The sequence below is a fragment of the Scyliorhinus torazame genome, chromosome 15 (genome assembly GCF_047496885.1).
Source record: "Scyliorhinus torazame isolate Kashiwa2021f chromosome 15, sScyTor2.1, whole genome shotgun sequence".
Lineage (NCBI taxonomy): Eukaryota > Metazoa > Chordata > Chondrichthyes > Carcharhiniformes > Scyliorhinidae > Scyliorhinus > Scyliorhinus torazame.
In genome coordinates this window covers 57064161-57085109 of record NC_092721.1, presented here as the reverse complement: position 1 = coordinate 57085109, position 20949 = coordinate 57064161, and the positions used below count along the sequence as shown (strand labels likewise).

General features: G+C 44.6%; 1 protein-coding gene across 1 annotated transcript in view; it reads left to right on the top strand.

The window, feature by feature from the left end:
* LOC140391302 (nectin-3-like) overlaps window positions 1–20949 on the top strand; it is a 157340-nt gene that overhangs the window by 55667 nt on the left and 80724 nt on the right. The window contains exons 4-5 of the mRNA XM_072475896.1: window positions 4454–4753; window positions 7265–7382. Of these exons, the coding sequence (XP_072331997.1) occupies window positions 4454–4753; window positions 7265–7382 (418 nt within the window). The remainder of the gene's footprint in view (window positions 1–4453; window positions 4754–7264; window positions 7383–20949) is intronic.

The window sequence follows — 20949 nt, the reverse complement described above, 5'->3', positions numbered from 1 at the left end:
CTTTAGAGAGGGTGCAGAAGAGATTTACCAGAATGTTGCCTGGTATGGAGGGCATAAGCTATGAGGAGCGATTGAATAAACTCGGTTTGTTCTCACTGGAACGAAGGAGGTTGAGGGGCGACCTGATAGAGGTATACAAAATTATGAAGGGCATAGACAGAGTGGATAGTCAGAGGCTTTTCCCCAGGGTAGAGGGGTCAATTACTAGGGGGCATAGGTTTAAGGTGAGAGGGGCAAAGTTTAGAGTAGATGTACGAGGCAAGTTTTTTACGCAGAGGGTAGTGGGTGCCTGGAACTCACTACCGGAGGAGGTAGTGGAGGCAGGGACGATAGGGACATTTAAGGGGCATCTTGACAAATATATGAATAGGATGGGAATAGAAGGATACGGACCCAGGAAGTGTAGAAGATTGTAGTTTAGTCGGGCAGTATGGTCGGCACGGGCTTGGAGGGCCGAAGGGCCTGTTCCTGTGCTGTACATTTCTTTGTTCTTTGTTCTTTGTCTATGCCCCTCATAGTTTTGTATACCTCTATCAGGTCTCCCCTCAACCTCCTTCGTTCCAGTGAGAACAAACCGAGTTTATTCAACCGCTCCTCATAGCTAATGCCCTCCATACCAGGCAACATTCTGGTAAATCACTTCAGCACCCTCTCTAAAGCCCCCACATCCTTCTGGTAGTGTGGCGACCAGAATTGAACACTATACTCCAAGTGTGGCCTAACTAAGGTTCTATACAGCTGCAACATGACTTGCCAATTCTTATACTCAATGCCCCGGCCAATGAAGGCAAGCATGCCGTATGCCTTCTTGACTACCTTCTCCACCTGTGTTGCCCCTTTCAATGACCTGTGGACATGTACTCCTAGATCTCTTTGACTTTCAATACTCTTGAGGGTTCTACCATTCACTGTATATTCCCTACCTGCATTAGACCTTCCAAAATGCATTACCTCACATTTGTCCGGATTAAACTCCATCTGCCATCTCTCCGCCCAAGTCTCCAAACAATCTAAATCCTGCTGTATCCTCCGACAACCCTCATCGCTATCCGCAATTCCACCAACCTTTGTGTCGTCTGCAAACTTACTAATCAGACCAGTTACATTTTCCTCCAAATCATTTATATATACTACAAAGAGCAAAGGTCCCAGCACTGATCCCTGTGGAACACCACTGGTCACAGCCCTCCAATTAGAAAAGCATCCTTCCATTGCTACTCTCTGCCTTCTATGACCTAGCCAGTTCTGTATCCACCTTGCCAGATCACCCCTGATCCCGTGTGACTTCACCTTTTGTACCAGTCTGCCATGAGGGACCTTGTCAAAGGCCTTACTGAAGTCCATATAGACAACATCCACTGCCCTACCTGCATCAATCATCTTAGTGACCTCCTCGAAAAACTCTATCAAGTTAGTAAGACACGACCTTCCCTTCACAAAACCATGCTGCCTCTCACTAATACGTCCATTTGCTTCCAAATGGGAGTAGATCCTGTCTCGAAGAATTCTCTCCAGTAATTTCCCTACCACTGAAGTAAGGCTCACCGGCCTGTAGTTCCCGGGATTATCCTTGCTACCCTTCTTAAACAGAGGAACAACATTGACTATTCTCCAGTCCTCCGGGACATCACCTGAAGACAGCGAGGATCCAAAGATTTCTGTCAAGGCCTCAGCAATTTCCTCTCCAGCCTCCTTCAGTATTCTGGGGTAGATCCCATCAGGCCCTGGGGACTTATCTACCCTAATTTTTTTAAGACACCCAACACCTCGTCTTTTTGGATCTCAATGTGACCCAGGCTATATACACACCCTTCTCCAGACTCAACATCTATCAGTTTCTTCTCTTTGTTGAATAATGATGCAAAGTATTCATTTAGTACCTCGCCCATTTCCTCTGGCTCCACACATAGATTCCCTTGCCTATCCTTCAGTGGGCCAACCCTTTCCCTGGCTACCCTCTTGCTTTTTATGTACGTGTAAAAAGCCTTGGGATTTTCCTTAACCCTATTTGCCAATGACTTTTCGTGACCCCTTCTTGCCCTCCTGGCTCCTTGCTTAAGTTCCTTCCTACTTTCCTTATATTCCATGCAGGCTTCGTCTGTTCCCAGCCTTTTAGCTCTGACAAATGCCTCCTTTTTCTTTTTGACGAGGCCTACAATATCTCTCGTCATCCAAGGTTCCCGAAAATTGCCATATTTATCCTTCTTCCTCACCGGAACATGCCGGTCCTGAATTCCTTTCAACTGCCACTTGAAAGCCTCCCACATGTCAGATGTTGATTTGCCCTCAAACATCCGCCCCCAATCTATGTTCTTCAGTTCCCGCCTAATATTGTTATAATTAGCCTTCCCCCAATTTAGCACATTCATCCGAGGACCACTCTTATCCTTGTCCACCAGTACTTTAAAACTTACTGAATTGTGGTCACTGTTACCGAAATGCTCCCCTACTGAAACATCTTGATTGAACAACGTTGATTACTCAGCTTCTGCGTGTATCACCTTGGTAGTCTCTAGTTCAAAATATGCTGTTCAGACACTGAACTAATTTGTAAGTACATTTCCAATTGGCCTGCTGGATATTTGTTCACAGTTCAAGAAAACAAATAAAGGATGTTTGTGATAGCCAATAGTGCTTTATCCAAATCTTAGTGACATCACTATGTAGCCCCTCAAGCATGTTGATATGTTACTGACAAGTTTTATCTTTTGGACCCGGTCAAGGAAAAAAAATACTTGCACCTCACAAATTTTCTACCTCTGTAATGGCAGTGCTGCAAAGTTATGACATGAGGATAATCCAGTCTTAAGTGTGATCTTCTACGACTTGATGGTGTCACGGTCTGTCTACCCAGTGTTAATGAACTTTGAAAATCCAGGCAGCAAAACAGTTTTAAACAGGTTCTTCACCTTTGGTATCAATGTGAGTTTGAAAGTCAGCAGTGGGTTATTAAACTAGATGAGGCACTAAATCTGAGCTTCATCCTCAGTATTCCGATTTATGCTTTCCAGACGCAACTGGAGAGCACGAAGTCCTGACCTCTTTTCCCTTCTTTAGCTCAAGGTTTCTCGTGCAATGCCACTGAAGCATATGTACAGCTTTAGCATCATGTGAATTTATATTCTAAATATATAAAATATAAAGGGTGGCACAGTGGTTAGCACTTCTGCCTCAGTGCTAGGGACCTGTGTTCGATTCCTACCTTGGGTGACTATGTGAAATTTGCACGTTCATGTAATCAGATAATCCCTACAGTGCAGAAGGAGGCCATTCGGCCCGTCGAGTCAGCACCAGTCCACTCCGCCCTATACCCGTAACCTAACCTGCACACCCTGGACACTAATGGTCAATTTATCATGGCCAATCCACCTAACATCTTTGGACTGTAGGAAGAAACTGGAGCACCCATAGGAAACCCATACAAACACGGGGAGACAGTCACACAAGGCCATAATTGAACCCGGGTTCCTGGCGCTGTGAGGCAGCAGTGCTAATCACTATGCCAGCATGCCACCCCGCTAACCACCATTCTCCCCGTGTCTGTGTGGGTTTCCTCTCAGTGCTGCGGTTTTCTCCCGAAGTCCAAAGATGTGCAGGTTAGGTGGATTGGCCATGCAAAATTGTCCCTTCATGTCCAGACGTCATTTGGATTCCAGAGATCAGTTGGTGAAGTGGGCCTAGCTAAGGTGCTCTTTCGGAGAGTCAGTGCAGACTCGATGGGCCGAATGGCCTCCTTCTGCACTGTCGGGATTTTGTGATTCCAACTTGAATATGATGTGAAACCCTTGAACCTAATTGCATTCAGCTGCCTTTAGCTTCATGAGCCTCTCGTGTACATTGATCAATCACCGTCACCTCATCTTTCCCACATCTCAAGCTGTTCACTCTGGCTAGTTTCATCTTCCTAGTAATGCTCTATCTCCAGCATTCAGAGCGGACTTGAAAAAGTTTCATTATTTGAATCTATTGCATCAGTTATTTATGTGCAAGGCTGTTCATAAGACCTATTAACAAGAGTTGATGATGGCCATTCAGTTCAGCTGTTCTTATTCCTTATCACGCTATTAAACCATGGTATTTTTCACTAATGTGATTTCTATTATACTTCCACATACTAATATAGCCCCTATACTTCAGCAAGCATCTTAATTAAACATGGTTAAATGAAAAACCTAGTACAGCTCTAATAATAGTTATATATTCATGCATATGTCCGACTATAGCCCTTTGTTCAAGCTAACCAACATGACCTAAGAGTAATTATCCCACTAGCCTTGTTTCTATGGAAATGAAACCTTTAGCAATTCCCAGTAAAATGAACTTACAGCAGCACTAATCTATTGCTCTAAATTTCAAGCTGTTTATATATTATATGCATAAAATAAATATGTATATTTCGGTTTATATTATAGTTAATTTCTAACAACACACTACTTTTTTATTGCTCTTATAGTTGAACCCACAATTACTGTGGGAGGTGGTCCTCAACCACTTGTTGATGGTGCCAATGAGACAGTTGCCGCAATATGCACAGCAGCCAATGGAAAACCTGCAGCAGTTATTTTCTGGGAAACCGATCTCATTGGAGAACAGGAGCAGACAAAGATTTCTGCCCCAAATCAAACTGTGACTGTTGTAAATCGGTTCAAGATTGTTCCATCCCGATTTGTGAGGAAGAGACCGATCACGTGCATAGTGAGACATCCACCGCTGAATACCACTACTCGAGTCCCATATATTTTAGATGTACAATGTAAGTACTTGATGTGTAATCCTGAATATATCGGATAATAAGTCATGATAAGCATGAATCTAATGTTCTCAGTAGGTTTGATAAATAACATTCCCCTGTTGCCATTATTTTAGTTTACTCACCCTTGCTCAAAAAGGAAGTGTATTTTTAAAAATCTAGCAAAATAAATTTATAAATTAGAAGTCCTACTTGTACTTCTCTTACAGGGCAACACGGTAGCACACGTAGCTCGCACTGTGGCTTCACAGCGCCAGGGTCCCAGGTTTGATTCCCTGCTGGGTCACTGTCTGTGCGGAGTCTGCACGTTCTCCCCGTGTCTGTGTAGGTTTCCTCCGGGTGCTCCGGTATCCTCCCACAGTCCAAAGACGTGCAGGTTAGGTGGATTGGCCATGTTAAATTACCCTTAGTGTCCAAAAAGGTTAGGAGGGATTATTGGGTTATGGGGATAGGGTGGAAGTGAGGGCTTAAGTGGGTCGGTGCAGACTCGATAGGCCGAATGGCTTCCTTCTGCACTGTATGTTCTATGTATCTATGTATGTATTAAAACAAAATTGCTAGGGTTTTGGATGTTCTTAAATTTTTCTCGATCTGCTTGAAATTTCAGACTTGATCTTTAAACAGCTATTTATATAAAGGCAAAGTATAATCCCACAGCAAAATAAAAGGGGGAAAAAAAAGTTCAAGGGAAGTGTAGTTTCAAATTTTCTGGAAGCAGGAAACAAAATAGGAAGGAAAATCTGGGCATGGACTCCAGGAAAACATTAACAAAGTGGAAGAAAGAGCCAGCCACCAATGGTGGCCTTGGAATAAAGCATAACATACTATCAGAAGATTGAGGATGCATGCTTATCATAGAATCCCAGAGCACAGCAGCAGAGGTCATAGGGCCTATGTGCCTTTGTCGGCACAAGTGAGAGCTAAAGGTCTTTAATACAACTGGGCCAAAGTCTCTGAGAACCCAGCCTTCTAACCAGCTCACTTTGCACTCACCCTCCTACAAGGCAGTCTTCATAAAGTGTGTCGGTTGGCAATGGACCTGACTCCAACCTGCCCCCAGCTTCCCAAAAATATTTGGGCAGGTGCCTTTTGAAAGGAGACCGATCTGCTGAGTTGGCAAGTTACCTGACTTTACTTCCTAATGCCTGCCTGGAAATTCGGCCCTACCTCAACAAAATTAACATCAGCAAAACAGCAGTAATGGAGAAATTAATGACAAGATTGACAGTCTTCAAGAACAGATGGTTTTGCTTCACTGGATCTTAAAAAACGGTAGTTGGGGGCATTGCAGATATCCTAAGTGCAATTTTCCAAACTTCTCTCTAATTGAGAACTACTTCTCTAAATTGATCCATTCTAACTTGAAATAAACATCAGAAATGCTTTTCCTGTTCAGGTTAGCAGGATGTAACTTGCGGTGTCCTATTAGGATATGGTTTGGAGCCTCAATGATCATTGCATTCTTTCAAGACTTAAATGCTGTTATAGAAAATCACAAATCCAGAATTTCCAATGAGACAAATCTGGAAGGTATTATAAGCAAATGTAGTTGGAAGCTTAGAATTACTGAAACTTATTGATAGATTAAGTGAATTGACACAATTGGTAAATGGATTTCAAATGTAGGTAAATATGAGATCATCCACTTTGGACCATTTTAAAAACAAAAGATAGGACAGAGTATTTTCTAAATGTTGAAAAGCTAGGAATATTAGAGGTCAAAAGAGTTTTAGAGGTTCTGATACACATATCATTAACCTGTCACAAATAGGTATGCTAAATAATCAAAAAGGCTTAATGGAATGCTGGCTTTTTTTAGCTACCACTGGGTAAAGGTCATGCTTCAGCTATACAACACCCTGGTTAGACCACACCTGAAGTACTGAGTGCAGTTCTGGGCAACATACCTTATGCAGGTTATATTGGCTTTAATGGAAGAGCAGCCTAGATTTACTAGAATGATACTTGGTCTCCATGGCTAATCTCTACGAGATCAAACAAACTGGGGTCCTATTCCATGGAATTTTGATGATTAAAGTGGTGATTTAATTGAAGTTTTCAAGATATTAAGTGGAACAGATAGAGTAGATAAAGAACAACTTTTCTAGGTTGGGAAATATAGAACCGGGGGAATCATCGAAAAATGTAGTCAGACCTTTCAGGGGTGAAATTAGGAAATTACAAAGGTTGGTAAAAGTTTGAAACACTTCCGTGTATGGCAATTGTATCGAGACCAGTTGTTAATTTGGGAACAGACTGATAGATTTTTGTTAGCCAAAGGCATTAATGGGTGTGAAACAAATGTGCGTATGCAGGATTAGTTTGCTTATCAAACATGATCTGATTGAATGGGAGAACAGATTTGAGGGACTAAATAGTCTACACCTGTCCCTAAATACTTGCTGTAATAGTTTACAATAATCACAAAAATGTAATGAATTTAACTATAACTAGCATAAAGTTAATAGGAAGAGATACCGGTTCCAGAAGCCAATGTGTGTTGATTCATTCCAGATGCCCCTGAAGTCACTGTGCTGGGATATGATGGAAACTGGTTTGTTGGCAGACAAAATGTACAACTCAAATGTAAAGCTGATGCAAACCCATCACCTTCTGCATACATATGGAGCAGGTATGTATGTAGCTCACTTGTATGGTATTTAATACTTCTGCGAAGTCTGCAGGTATTTATAGTGTAATAGCACATAATTACAGTAGATCACAGAAATAATTGAACAAGAGCATGTGATTTATGTCTACTGAATGGCCTATGAGCTTATGGATAATGGTCGTTAATAAGTTACAGTCAATGCCATAAGACCTTTTATACAAATTTCCTCACGTATTCTGTTTGTGTGCAGATGAATAACTCAAAATCATAGATCATAGAATTTACAGTGCAGAAGGAGGCCATTCGGCCCATCGAGTCTGTACCAGCTCTTGGAAAGAGCACCCCACCCAAGGTCAACACCTATCCCCATAACCCAGTAACCCCACCCAACACTAAGGGCAATTTTGGACACGAAGGGCAATTTAGCATGGCCAATCCACCTAACCTGCACATCTTTGGACTGTGGGAGGAAACCCACGCACACACGCTCCCCGCACAGACAATGACCCAAGCCGGAATCGAACCTGGGACCCTGGAGCTGTGAAGCAATTGTGCTAATCGCAATGCTACTGTGCTGCCCAATGAGAGTAAAACCTGTATGAAATCTTAAATAGCTATGAATTGTGCAGTCATTTCAATGATCTTAATGCAAAGCTTTACCTCCATCAGCCTGACCTACTGTGTCATTATTTTCAGTCAAGAGCATATGATGAAATGCAAACATATTTCTTGGAGATGATGTTGCTCTGATACATGGCACAATTAATCCTTCATTACAACATTGGAGTTCTAAGAATCCTATTAGACATTTCAATCTTTGATCTTTAAATCAGTTTTTGCAGTTATGTGAGAAAAGCATTTTTATACTTCTAGATGCCCTTTGACATGATAACAATCATCAGCCCAACTTTTGCAGTCAGCAGCGAAGCAGAGTCGTATGCTTCCAGCTGCATTTTAAATTATACTCTTACCTTCTTCATAGGCTGCAAGGGGAACTTGCTGTCATGGCTGCAGATTAGTGCTGGAGAGATGAGAGCAGAGCCGTGAAGTGAGGAGCAGCTCTAAATAAATCAGTATAAGCAGCAGCCTAAGTACCAGGCACTCAGCCCAGGTTTACACACTGATAGGTCCCAGAGAGCCATCCAAACTGGAACTTCTGGGTTCCAGAATAAATCCGTTTCACAGATGTTGTTATCCTCAAAACATTGAGTATCTCTGGATTTACTGCTATTGTCCACTACTAATCCTGGTGGCATACATTTCTGCAAACTTGATTATAAACACTGAGCCCACCTTTAATTGCCGCAGTAAAACAGAAACAAAATCTGTTGCTCTGTAGATGCCTTTGAAAGAAAAAGACATATTGTTATTTTGGCAGATCTATTCATCTTCAATTTGGTAGGCCAGGAGAGAATAAGACCATAAGACATAGGAACAGGATTAGGCTATTTGGCCGATCGAGTCTGCTCCACCACTCACCCTTGGCTGATATGTTTCTCATCCCCATTCTCCTGCCATCTCCCCATAACCTCTGATCCCCTTATTAATCCAGAACCTATCTATCTCTGTCTTGAAGACACTCAGTGATTTGGCCTCCACATCTTTCTGTGGAAAAGAGTTCCACCACCCTCTGGCTGAAGAATAGAAATATTTAACACAGCAGATGACATATGGATGCAATTTTAGCAGCTGATAGACTGGGACAGCTCAGACAACAGATGGAAGTAGACAGTATTTTTGATGGAGAAGATGGAACACTCTTTGAACTCATCTTCCAGGCTACCTTTGTCAATCTGGTTCCTCCAATCTACAAGTAGATTAACACCATACCTTTCTAACAAATCCTATTATTTCTTTTTCTATACCCCATCCCCCAGTACGGTTACTGTCAGGGGGCCGATAAACAACTCCCACAATTGACTTCCTGGGCGGGATTCTGTGATCCTGGGGCTAGGTGTTGACGCCGTCGTAAGCGCCGGGTCGGGGAATCACCGGGGTGGGTGGGGGCGCGAAACACGGGACGCCGGTCCGCCACTGGTCAAATGCGTTGCTAGGGGAGGTTTTGGAAGCAGATACATTAACAGCGTTCAAAAGGCATCTTGACAAACACATGGATAGGATGGGTATAGAGGGATACGACTCAAGGAAGTGCTGAGGGTTTTGGCAAAGGTTGCTATCATGATCGGTACAGGCTTGGAGGGCTGAAGGGCCTGTTCCTGTGCTGTATATTTCTTTGTTCTTTGAATGCCATATGCATTCAGATGGGGAGCCTTTAACTCTGTCTTTTTACCATTTTAACAATCTCTGGCCTTCTCTGCTGGTACTGTTAGGCTGGTGCCAGTTAATGGTTTTGATGATGGAGTGAATACATGTTTGGGAACTAATCTTGGTGTCAAATCCACTAACCAGGGTTGTGCATGTTGTGGTTCAGCCTCACAGTTGCCAGGGAGAGGGATAGTGTTAGTGGGTTGAGAACAAGATTTATGACACATGTATTGCCAAAAACGTATGTATCGAGATATATATGTTCTGGCCTTCAGAAAACTACAGCTACCTTGGCACTGATGATGCACAAATGCCCCCTGTGACTGCAAAAATAATGGCCCCTTTTCACTTCTGAAGCAAAGCCCTGGACCATGGAGTCAATCCATCTGTGAAGACAAAAGGACCTTGAAACCTCTGGTAACCATATTAATGGATGAAACATTAACCATTTCAAGAATCCAGACCATCCTTTGTCCAAACCAAGGAGAAGTGGGAGTTATGGCCCCTCTCCACACCACCATCACCCCTGCCCCACCGCAAGCTGCTCGGACCATAATATTACCTTCTGAACCTAAAGGAGGCAGTCTGCCATCTTTCATCAATAAAACAGCAGCTGAACAGTAGTTAGCACTGCTGCCTCACAGCGGCAGGACCTAGGTTTGATCTCTGCCCCAGGTCACTGTCCATGTGGAGTTTGCACATTCTCCCCGTATCTCCGTGGGTCTCACCCCCACAACCCCAAAAAAAACATGTACAGGGTAGGCGGATTGGCTATGCTAAATTGCCCATTAATTGGAAAAAAATAATTGGGTACTCTAAATTTATTTAATAAAAGGTTTCAATTGCCTGGCCTTCATCAATGCTGTTTCTACTGAACCTCTAAAACCTCTGTACTAGTGCCTACTATAAGACGAATCAATTTCTACATGCTTCTCCCACCATGGAAGTCAGCACAACTGGAAAAGTGTTATATCCGTATTAGCTTCAGCCTGCTAAATTCTCTGAAGAGTGACACCATTGGACTTTTGATTCTGGACTCACGTGAAACAATAATTCCTAGTTTCCCTTATCCCTCTTTTATTGTGTGACTATACCAGGGGCTACGTAGTGACACCCCCTTTGCATTTTGAGTGTGCAAAAAAATAACCCTCCGATTTTACCCTATTTGAATTTGCTGTGGGATTATTAATAGAAGATTGGATCACTCCAAAACTGATGGGTTGGAGAAAATCCGCCACCACTTATAAAGGGGAAATCAAAAGCACCTTTCTGTTCACAGATGGGTGGTGAGGGGAGAAATTAAACCCCCTCCTGTCCATAACATAAATTGGGTGCTCAAGCCTGGTAAAACTAAAGTTGAATTTGACCAGAGTCCAGGTTAAGCGACAAACTAAATAATGGTATAAAAGAGCCAATTGGAAGTGGGAAAACGCAGTGGCTGGAACAAAATTTTAAACTCAGTAGCGTACCACAGAAAATTATTTTTCCCCTAACACGAAGAAAATGGCAATTTTTTATCCCAGATGTTTGTTCAGCAAGGGAATTTAAAGATTTACCAGGAATGGGTAGTATCATGTGAGGCAAGGTTGGAGAGTTTAGGTTTGTATCCTCTAGAGTTTAGAAGAGTAATCGGTGGCTTGATCATCCCTTTTAAGATCCTGAGGGCCCTTGACAGTATGGATGTGGAGACGATGTTTCCCATGTCAGAAAATCTAGAACTGGGGGGAGGGTCACTGTTTAAAAACAAGAGATCACTCATTTAAGACTGAGATCAGGAGAATTGTTTCGCTGAGGGCCGTGAGTCTCTGGAACTCTCTTCCTCAACAGGCAGCGGAAACAGTCTTTGAATATTTTTAAAGCAGTGCAAGATAGATTCTTGATTAACAAGGGGATAAAAGGCTATTGTGTGGTTGCGGTTACAATCAGATCAGCCATTATCCTTTTGAAGGGTGGAGCAGGCTCAAGGGGCTGAGTGGCCTACTCCTAATTGGTGAAGTGAAATTTTAGCTGCCTTTAGCACAGAACAACTAAAAACTCTTAACGAGGGAGATACAGGTAAAATTGCGTCGTAAAAGGCAATAGAAGTGAACTGATCCAGATCTTGGTAGAATATTTGGATCTCAGGATGCAGATAGATGCAGAGCTCAATCATGACTCCAAATCCACTCCCTTAGCCAGTTCCGAACTGAAAAGCCTCAGTTTACAGCCAGAATTTCAAGAGAAGGAAAGTGTGAGACAAAGGGAAGCTCTAGAAAGAGAGGGGGAGGTGCTCAGGAAAGCGAGGGAGCTATAGAACAGGAAAGGGAAAGAACAAGAACAAAGAACAAAGCAAAGTACAGCACAGGAACAAGCCCTTCGGCCCTCCAAGCCCGTGCCGACCATGCTGTCCGACTAAACTACAATCTTCTACACTTCCTGGGTCCGTATCCCTCTATTCCCATCCTATTCATGTATTTGTCAAGATGCCCCTTAAATGTCACTATCGTCCCTGCTTCCACCACCTCCGGTAGCGAGTTCCAGGCACCCACTACCCAAAAAACTTGCCTCGTACATCTACTCTAAAGCTTGCCCGTCGCACCTTAGAACATAGAACATAGAACAATACAGCGCAGTACAGGCCCTTCGGCCCACGATGTTGCACCGAAACAAAAGCCATCCAACCTACACTATGCCATTATCATCCATATGTTTATCCAATAAACTTTTAAATGCCCTCAATGTTGGCGAGTTCACCACTGTAGCAGGTAGGGCATTCCACGGCCTCACTACTCTTTGCGTAAAGAACCTACCTCTGACCTCTGTCCTATATCTATTACCCCTCAGTTTAAAGTTATGTCCCCTCGTGCCAGCCATATCCATCCGCGGGAGAAGGCTCTCACTGTCCACCCTATCCAACCCCCTGACCTTAAACCTATGCCTCCTAGTAATTGACCCCTCTACCCTGGGGGAAAGCCTCTGACTATCCACTCTGTCTATGCCCGTCATAATTTTGTAGACCTCTATCAGGTCGCCCCTCAACCTTCGTCGTTCCAGTGAGAACAAACCGAGTTTATTCAACCGCTCCTCAGCTAATGCCCTCCATACCAGGCAACATTCTGGTAAATCTCTTCTGCGCCCTCTCTAAAGCCTCCACATCCTTCTGGTACTGTGGCGACCAGAATTGAACACTATACTCCAAGTGTGGCCTAACTAAGGTTCTATACAGCTGCAACATGACTTGCCGATTCTTATACTCAATGCCCCGGTCAAAGAAGGCAAGCATGCCGTATGCCTTCTTGACTACCTTCTCCACCTTTGTTGCCCCTTTCAGTGACCTGTGGGCCTGTACAACTAGATCTCTCTGACTTCTGACAAATACATGACTGGTCCCGTTTCTGTTCTTCTTTTCTGTGTTATTTTTTATTATTTATTTTTTTATATAAGTCGGGAACAGGAAGTTCGAACCGGAACCGGAAGTTCGCCCCGCGGACTTCTGGGAAGGTGTCCCCCCCGTCCCCCTCCCACCAATAAATTCTGGTGGAGAGGAAACCCGAGACACTACGCATGTAGTGTCTCCCACCCACCCTCCTCCTCTAACCTAATAATAAGACCCATTGGTGTGAGGTAAGTGCCATATTTACATTATTATTATTTTTTTTAATTTATTTATTAATCAGATCTTGGTTGGAAGTTAGAGGGATGGCAGGGAAGGGAGTGCAATGTTCCTCCTGCAGGATGTTTGAGGTGAGGGATGCCATTAGTGTCCCTGCTGATTTTACCTGCAGGAAGTGCAGCCATCTCCAGCTCCTCCAAGACCGAGTTAGGGAGCTGGAGTTGGATGAACTTCGGATCATTCGGGAGGCAGAGGGGGGTCATAGATAGCAGCTTCAGGGAATTAGTTACACCAAAGATTGGAGATAGATGGGTAACTGTAGGAGGGACTGGAAAGAAGCAGTCAGTGCAGGGACCCCCTGCGGTCGTTCCCCTGAGTAACAAGTATACCGCTTTGGATACAGTGATAGGGGACTCAATTGTAAGGGGAATAGACAGGCGGTTCTGCGGACGCAATCGAGACTCAGGGATGGTATGTTGCCTCCCTGGTGCAAGGGTCAAGGATGTCTCGGAGCGGCTGCAGGACATTCTGGGGGTGGGGGGGGAGGGGCGGGGGGGGGAAGAGGGTGAACAGCCAGCTGTCGTGGTGCACATAGGCACCAACGATATAGGTAAAAAACGGGATGAGGTCCTACAAGCTGAATTTAGGGAGCTAGGAGTTAAACTAAAAAGTAGGACCTCAAAGGTAGTAATCTCAGGATTGCTACCAGTGCCACGAGCTAGTCAGAGTAGGAATGTCAGGATAGAGAGGATGAATACGTGGCTCGAGAGATGGTGCAAGAGGGAGGGATTCAAATTCCTGGGACATTGGAACCGGTTCTGGGGGAGGTGGGACCAGTACAAACCGGACGGTCTGCACCTGGGCAGGACTGGAACCGATGTCCTGGGGGGGGGGTTTGCTAGAGCTGTTGGGGAGAATTTAAACTAATGTGGCAGGGGGATGGGAACCGATGCAGGAAGTTGGAAGGTAGTAAAACAGGGACAGAAATAAAAGGCAGTAAGGGGGAAAGTGTAAGGCAGAGAAGCCATAGTCAAAAATCAAAAAGGGCGACAGTACAAGGTACAGTGACTGAGGGGAGCTCAGTGATTAGGACCAGGAATACTAAAAGAAATAAAACGGGAAGTGAAAACATTAATGGTAAGCGACGCGGCAGGTTGTTACAGGAAGATATGGGTTCGACGACAAGGAAAATTAGGAGAAAGGGAGAAAGGTTAAGAGGAAATATAACTCAGGAGAGGTTACTTATCGAGGTGTTAAGATTCAGAACAGAGGTAAAAAAGCCAACATAAGTGTACTTTACCTGAATGCACGTAGTATTCGGAATAAGGTAAATGAGTTGATGGCGCAAATCATCATGAATGGCTATGATTTAGTGGCCATTACTGAAACATGGTTAAAGGATGGTCACGACTGGGAGTTAAATATCCGAGGGTATCAAACCTTTCGGAAGGACAGAGTGGATGGTAAGGGAGGGGGTGTAGCTCTGTTATTTAAGGATGACATCCGGGCAACAGTAAGGGATGACATCGGTGCTATGGAGGATAAGGTTGAATCCATTTGGGTGGAAATCATAGAATTATCATAGAATTTACAGTGCAGAAGGAGGCCATTCGGCCCATCGAGTCTGCACCGGCTCTTGGAAAGAGCACCCTACCCAATGTCAACACCTCCACACCCTATCCCCATAACCCAGTAACTCCACCCAACACTAAGGGCAATTTTGGACACTAAGGGCAATTTTGGACACTAAGGGCAATTTATCATGGCCAATCCACCTAACCTGCACATCTTTGGACTGTGGGAGGAAACCGGAGCACCCGGAGGAAACCCACGCTCACACGGGGAGGATGTGCAGACTCCGCACAGACAGTGATCCAAGCCGGACTCGAACCTGGGACCCTGGCGCTGTGAAGCAATTGTGCGATCCACAATGCTACCGTGCTGCCCTTTCAGGAATAGTAAGGCGAAAAAGTCACTGATAGGAGTAATCTATAGGCCACCAAATAGTAACATTATGGTGGGGCAGGCAATAAACAAAGAAATAACAGATGCATGTAGAAATGGTACAGCAGTTATCATGGGGGATTTTAATCTACATGTCGATTGGTTTAACCAGGTCGGTCAAGGCAGCCTTGAGGAGGAGTTTATAGAATATATCCGCGATAGTTTCCTAGAACAGTATGTAATGGAACCTACGAGGGAACAAGCGGTCCTAGATCTGGTCCTGTGTAATGAGACAGGATTGATTCAGGATCTCATAGTTAGGGATCCTCTCGGAAGGAGCGATCACAATATGGTGGAATTTAAAATACAGATGGAGGGTGAGAAGGTAAAATCAAGCACTAGTGTTTTGTGCTTAAACAAAGGAGATTACAATGGGATGAGAGAAGAACTAGCTAAGGTAGACTGGGAGCAAAGACTTTATAGTGAAACAGTTGAGAAACAGTGGAGAAGCTTCCAAGTGATTTTTCACAGTGCTCAGCAAAGGTTTATACCAACAAAAAGGAAGGGCGGTAAAAAGAGGGAAAATCGACCGTGGCTATCTAAGGAAATAAGGGAGAGTATCAAATTGAAGGAAAAAACATACAAAGTAGCAAAGATCAGTGGGAGACTAGAGGACTGGGAAATCTTTAGGGGGCAACAGAAAGCTACTAAAAAAGCTATAAAGAAGAGTAAGATAGATTATGAAAGTAAACTTGCTCAGAATATAAAAACAGATAGTAAAAATTTCTACAAATACATAAAACAAAAAAGAGTGGCTAAGGTAAATATTGGTCCTTTAGAGGATGAGAAGGGCGATTTAGTAATGGGAGATGAGGAAATGGCTGAGGATCTGAACAGGTTTTTTGGGTCGGTGTTCACAGTGGAAGACACAAATAACATGCCAGTGACTGATGGAAATGAGGCTATGACAGGTGAGGACCTTGAGAGGATTGTTATCACCAAGGAGGTAGTGATGGGCAAGCTAATGGGGCTAAAGGTAGACAAGTCTCCTGGACCTGATGGAATGCATCCCAGAGTGCTAAAAGAGATGGCTCGGGAAATTGCAAATGCACTAGTGATAATTTACCAAAATTCACTAGATTCTGGGGTGGTCCCGGGGGATTGGAAATTAGCAAACGTGACACCACTATTTAAAAAAGGAGGTAGGCAGAAAGCGGGTAATTATAGGCCAGTGAGCTTAACTTCGGTAGTAGGGAAGATGCTGAATCTATCATCAAGACAGAAATAGCGAGGCATCTGGATGGAAATTGTCCCATTGGGCAGACACAGCATGGGTTCATAAAGGGCAGGTCGTGCCTAACTAATTTAGTGGAATTTTCTGAGGACCTTAACAGTCCGGTAGATAACGGGGAGCCAATGGATGTGGTATATCTGGATTTCCAGAAAGCCTTTGACAAGGTGCCACACAAAAGGTTGTTGCATAAGATAAAGATGCATGGCATTAAGGGGAAAGTAGTAGCATGGATAGAGGATTGGTTAATTAGTAGAAAGCAAAGAGTGGGGATTAATGGGTGTTTCTCTGGTTGGCAATCAGCAGCTAGTGGTGTCCCTCAGGGATCAGTGTTGGGCCCACAACTGTTCACAATTTACATAGATGATTTGGAGTTGGGGACCAAGGGCAATGTGTCCAAGTTTGCAGACGACACTAAGATAAGTGGTAAAGCAAAAAGTGCAGTAGATACTGGAAGTCTGCAGAGGGATTTGGATAGGCTAAGTGAATGGGCTAGGGTCTGGCAGATGGAATACAATGTTGACAAATGTGAGGTTATCCATTTTGGTAGGAATAACAGCAAAAGGGATTATTATTTAAATGATAAAATATTAAAACATGCTGCTGTGCAGAGAGACCTGGGTGTGCATGAGCCGCAAAAGTTGGTTTTCAGGTGCAACAGGTGATTAAGAAGGCAAATGGAATTTTGTCCTTCATTGCTAGAGGGATGGAGTTTAAGACTAGGGCGGTTCTGCTGCAATTGTATAAAGTGTTAGTGAGGCCACACCTGGAGTATTGTGTTCAGTTTTGGTCTCCTTACTTGAGAAAGGACGTACTGGCACTGGAGGGTGTGCAGAGGAGATTCACTAGGTTAATCCCAGAGCTGAAGGGGTTGGATTACGAGGAGAGGTTGAGTAGACTGGGACTGTACTCGTTGGAATTTAGAAGGATGAGGGGGGATCTTATAGAAACATATAAGATTATGAAGGGAATGGATAGGATAGATGCGGGCAGGTTGTTTCCACTGGTGGGTGAAAGCAGAACTAGGGGGCATAGCCTCAAAATAAGGGGAAGTAGATTTAGGACTGAGTTTAGGAGGAACCTCTTCACCCAAATGGTTGTGAATCTATGGAATTCCTTACCCAGTGAAGCAGTAGAGGCTCCTTCATTAAATGTTTTTAAGATAAAGATAGATCGTTTTTTGAAGAATAAAGGGATTAAGGGTTATGGTGTTCGGGCCGAAAAGTGGAGCTGAGTCCACAAAAGATCAGCCATGATCTCATTGAATGGTGGAGCAGGCTCGAGCGGCCAGATGGCCTACTCCTGCTCCTAGTTCTTATGTTCTTATGATACTTGTGGGGGGGGGGACTTACCAGGGGTAAGTCATGGGGTACGGGTCTCTGTTCCTGTTGCTCAGAAGGGAAGGGGGAGAGGAGCAGAGCATTAGTAATTGGGGACTCGATAGTCAGGGGCACAGATAGGAGATTTTGTGGGAGCGAGAGAGACTCACGTTTGGTATGTTGCCTCCAAGGTGCAAGGGTACATGATGTCTCGGATCGTGTTTTCCGGGTCCTTAAGGGGGAGGGGGAGCAGCCCCAAGTCGTGGTCCACATTGGCACTAATGACATAGGTAGGAAAGAGGACAAGGATGTCAGGCAGGCTTTCAGGGAGCTAGGATGGAAGCTCAGAACGAGAACAAACAGAGTTGTTATCTCTGGGTTGTTGCCCGTGCCACGTGATAATGAGATGAGGAATAGGGAGAGAGAGCAATTAAACACGTGGCTACAGGGATGGTGCAGGCGGGAGGGATTCAGATTTCTGGATAACTGGGGCTCTTTCTGGGGAAGGTGGGACCTCTACAGACAGGGTGGTCTACATCTGAACCTGAGGGGCACAAATATCCTGGGGGGGAGATTTGTTAGTGCTCTTTGGGGGGGTTTAAACTAATGCAGCAGGGGCATGGGAACCTGGATTGTAGTTTTAGGGTACGGGAGATTGAGAGTATAAAGGTCAGGAGCACAGATTTGAAATCTTTGGATCCTCGCTGTCTTCAGGGGATGTCCCGGAGGAGTGGAGAATAACCAATGTTGTTCCTCTGTTTAAGAAGGGTAGCAAGGATAATCCCGGGAACTACAGGCCGGTGAGCCTTACTTCAGTGGTAGGGGAATTACTGGAGAGAATTCTTCGAGACAGGATCTACTCCCATTTGGAAGCAAATGGACGTATTAGTGCGAGGCAGCATGGTTTTGTGAAGGGGAGGTCGTGTCTCACTAACTTGATAGAGTTTTTCGAGGAGGTCACTAAGATGATTGATGCAGGTAGGGCAGTGGATGTTGTCTATATGGACTTCAGTAAGGCCTTTGACAAGGTCCCTCATGGTAGACTAGTACAAAAGGTGAAGTCACACGGGATCAGGGGTGAGCTGGCAAGGTGGATACAGAACTGGCTAGGCCATAGAAGGCAGAGAGTAGCAATGGAAGGATGCTTTTCTCATTGGAGGGCTGTGACCAGTGGTGTTCCACAGGGATCAGTGCTGGGACCTTTGCTCTTTGTAGTATATATAAATGATTTGGAGGAAAATGTAACTGGTCTGATTAGTAAGTTTGCAGACGACACAAAGGTTGGTGGAATTGCGGATAGCGATGAGGACTGTCGGAGGATACAGCAGGATTTAGATTGTTTGGAGACTTGGGCGGAGAGATGGCAGATGGAGTTTAATCCGGACAAATGTGAGGTAATGCATTTTGGAAGGTTCAATGCAGGTAGGGAATATACAGTGAATGGTAGAACCCTCAAGAGTATTGAAAGTCAAAGAGATCTAGGAGTACAGGCCCACAGGTCATTGAAAGGGGCAACACAGGTGGAGAAGTTAGTCAAGAAGGCATACGGCATGCTTGCCTTCATTGGCCGGGGCATTGAGTATAAGAATTGGCAAGTCATGTTGCAGCTGTATAGAACCTTAGTTAGGCCACACTTGGAGTATAGTGTTCAATTCTGGTCGCCACACTACCAGAAGGATGTGGAGGCTTTAGAGAGGGTGCAGAAGAGATTTACCAGAATGTTGCCTGGTATGGAGGGCATTAGCTATGAGGAGCGGTTGAATAAACTTGGTTTGTTCTCACTGGACCAAAGGAGGTTATGGGGAGACCTGATAGAGGTCTACAAAATTATGAGGGGCATAGACAGAGTGGATAGTCAGAGGCTTTTCCCCAGGGTAGAGGGGTCAAGTACTAGGGGGCATAGGTTTAAGGTGAGAGGGGCAAGGTTTAGAGTAAATGTACGAGGCAAGTTTTTTACGCAGAGGGTAGTGGGTGCCTGGAACTCGCTACCGGAGGACGTGGTGGAAGCAGGGACGATAGTGACATTTAAGGGGCATCTTGACAAATACATGAATAGGATGGGAATAGAGGGATACGGACCCAGGAAGTGTCGAAGATTGTCGTTTAGTCGGGCAGCATGGTCGGCACGGGCTTGGAGGGCCGAAGGGCCTGTTCCTGTGCTGTACATTTCTTTGTTCTTTGTTTGTTCTTTGACTTCGCAGGTGGGGGCCAGTGTTCAGGTAGGTGGTTTGAAGTGTGTCTACTTCAATGCCAGGAGTATACAAAATAAGGTAGGGGAACTGGCAGCATGGGTTGGTACCTGGGACTTCGATGTAGTGGCCATTTCGGAAACATGGATCGAGCAGGGACAGGAATGGTTGTTGCAGGTTCCGGGGTTTAGGTGTTTTAGTAAGCTCAGAGAAGGAGGCAAAAGAGGAGGCGGTGTGGCGCTGCTAGTCAAGAACAGTATTACGGTGGCGGAGAGGATGCTAGATGGGGACTCTTCTTCCGAGGTAGTATGGGCTGAGGTTAGAAACAGGAAAGGAGAGGTCACCCTGTTGGGAGCTTTCTGTAGGCCTCCAAATAGTTCTAGGGATGTAGAGGAAAGGATGGCGAAGATGATTCTGGATAAGAGCGAAAGTAACAGGGTAGTTATTATGGGAGACTTTAACTTTCCAAATATTGACTGGAAAAGATATAGTTCGAGTACATTAGATGGGTCATTTTTTGTTCAATGTGTGCAGGAGGGTTTCCTGACACAATATGTTGACAGGCCAACAAGAGGCGAGGCCACGTTGGATTTGGTTTTGGGTAATGAACCAGGCCAGGCGTTAGATTTGGAGGTAGGTGAGCACTTTGGGGACAGTGACCACAATTCGGTGACGTTTACATTAGTGATGGAAAGGGATAAGTATACCCCGCAGGGCAAGAGTTATAGCTGGGTGAAGGGCAATTATGATGCCATTAGACATGACTTGGGAGGGGTAGGTTGGAGAAGTAGGCTGCAAGTGTTGGGCATACTGGATATGTGGAGCTTGTTCAAGGAACAGCTACTGCATGTTCTTGATAAGTGCGTACCGGTCAGGCAGGGAGTAAGGTGTCGAGCGAGGGAACCGTGGTTTACCAAAGAAGTGGAATCTCTTGTTTAAGAGGAAGAAGGAGGCCTATGTGAAGATGAGGTGTGAAGTTTCAGTTGGG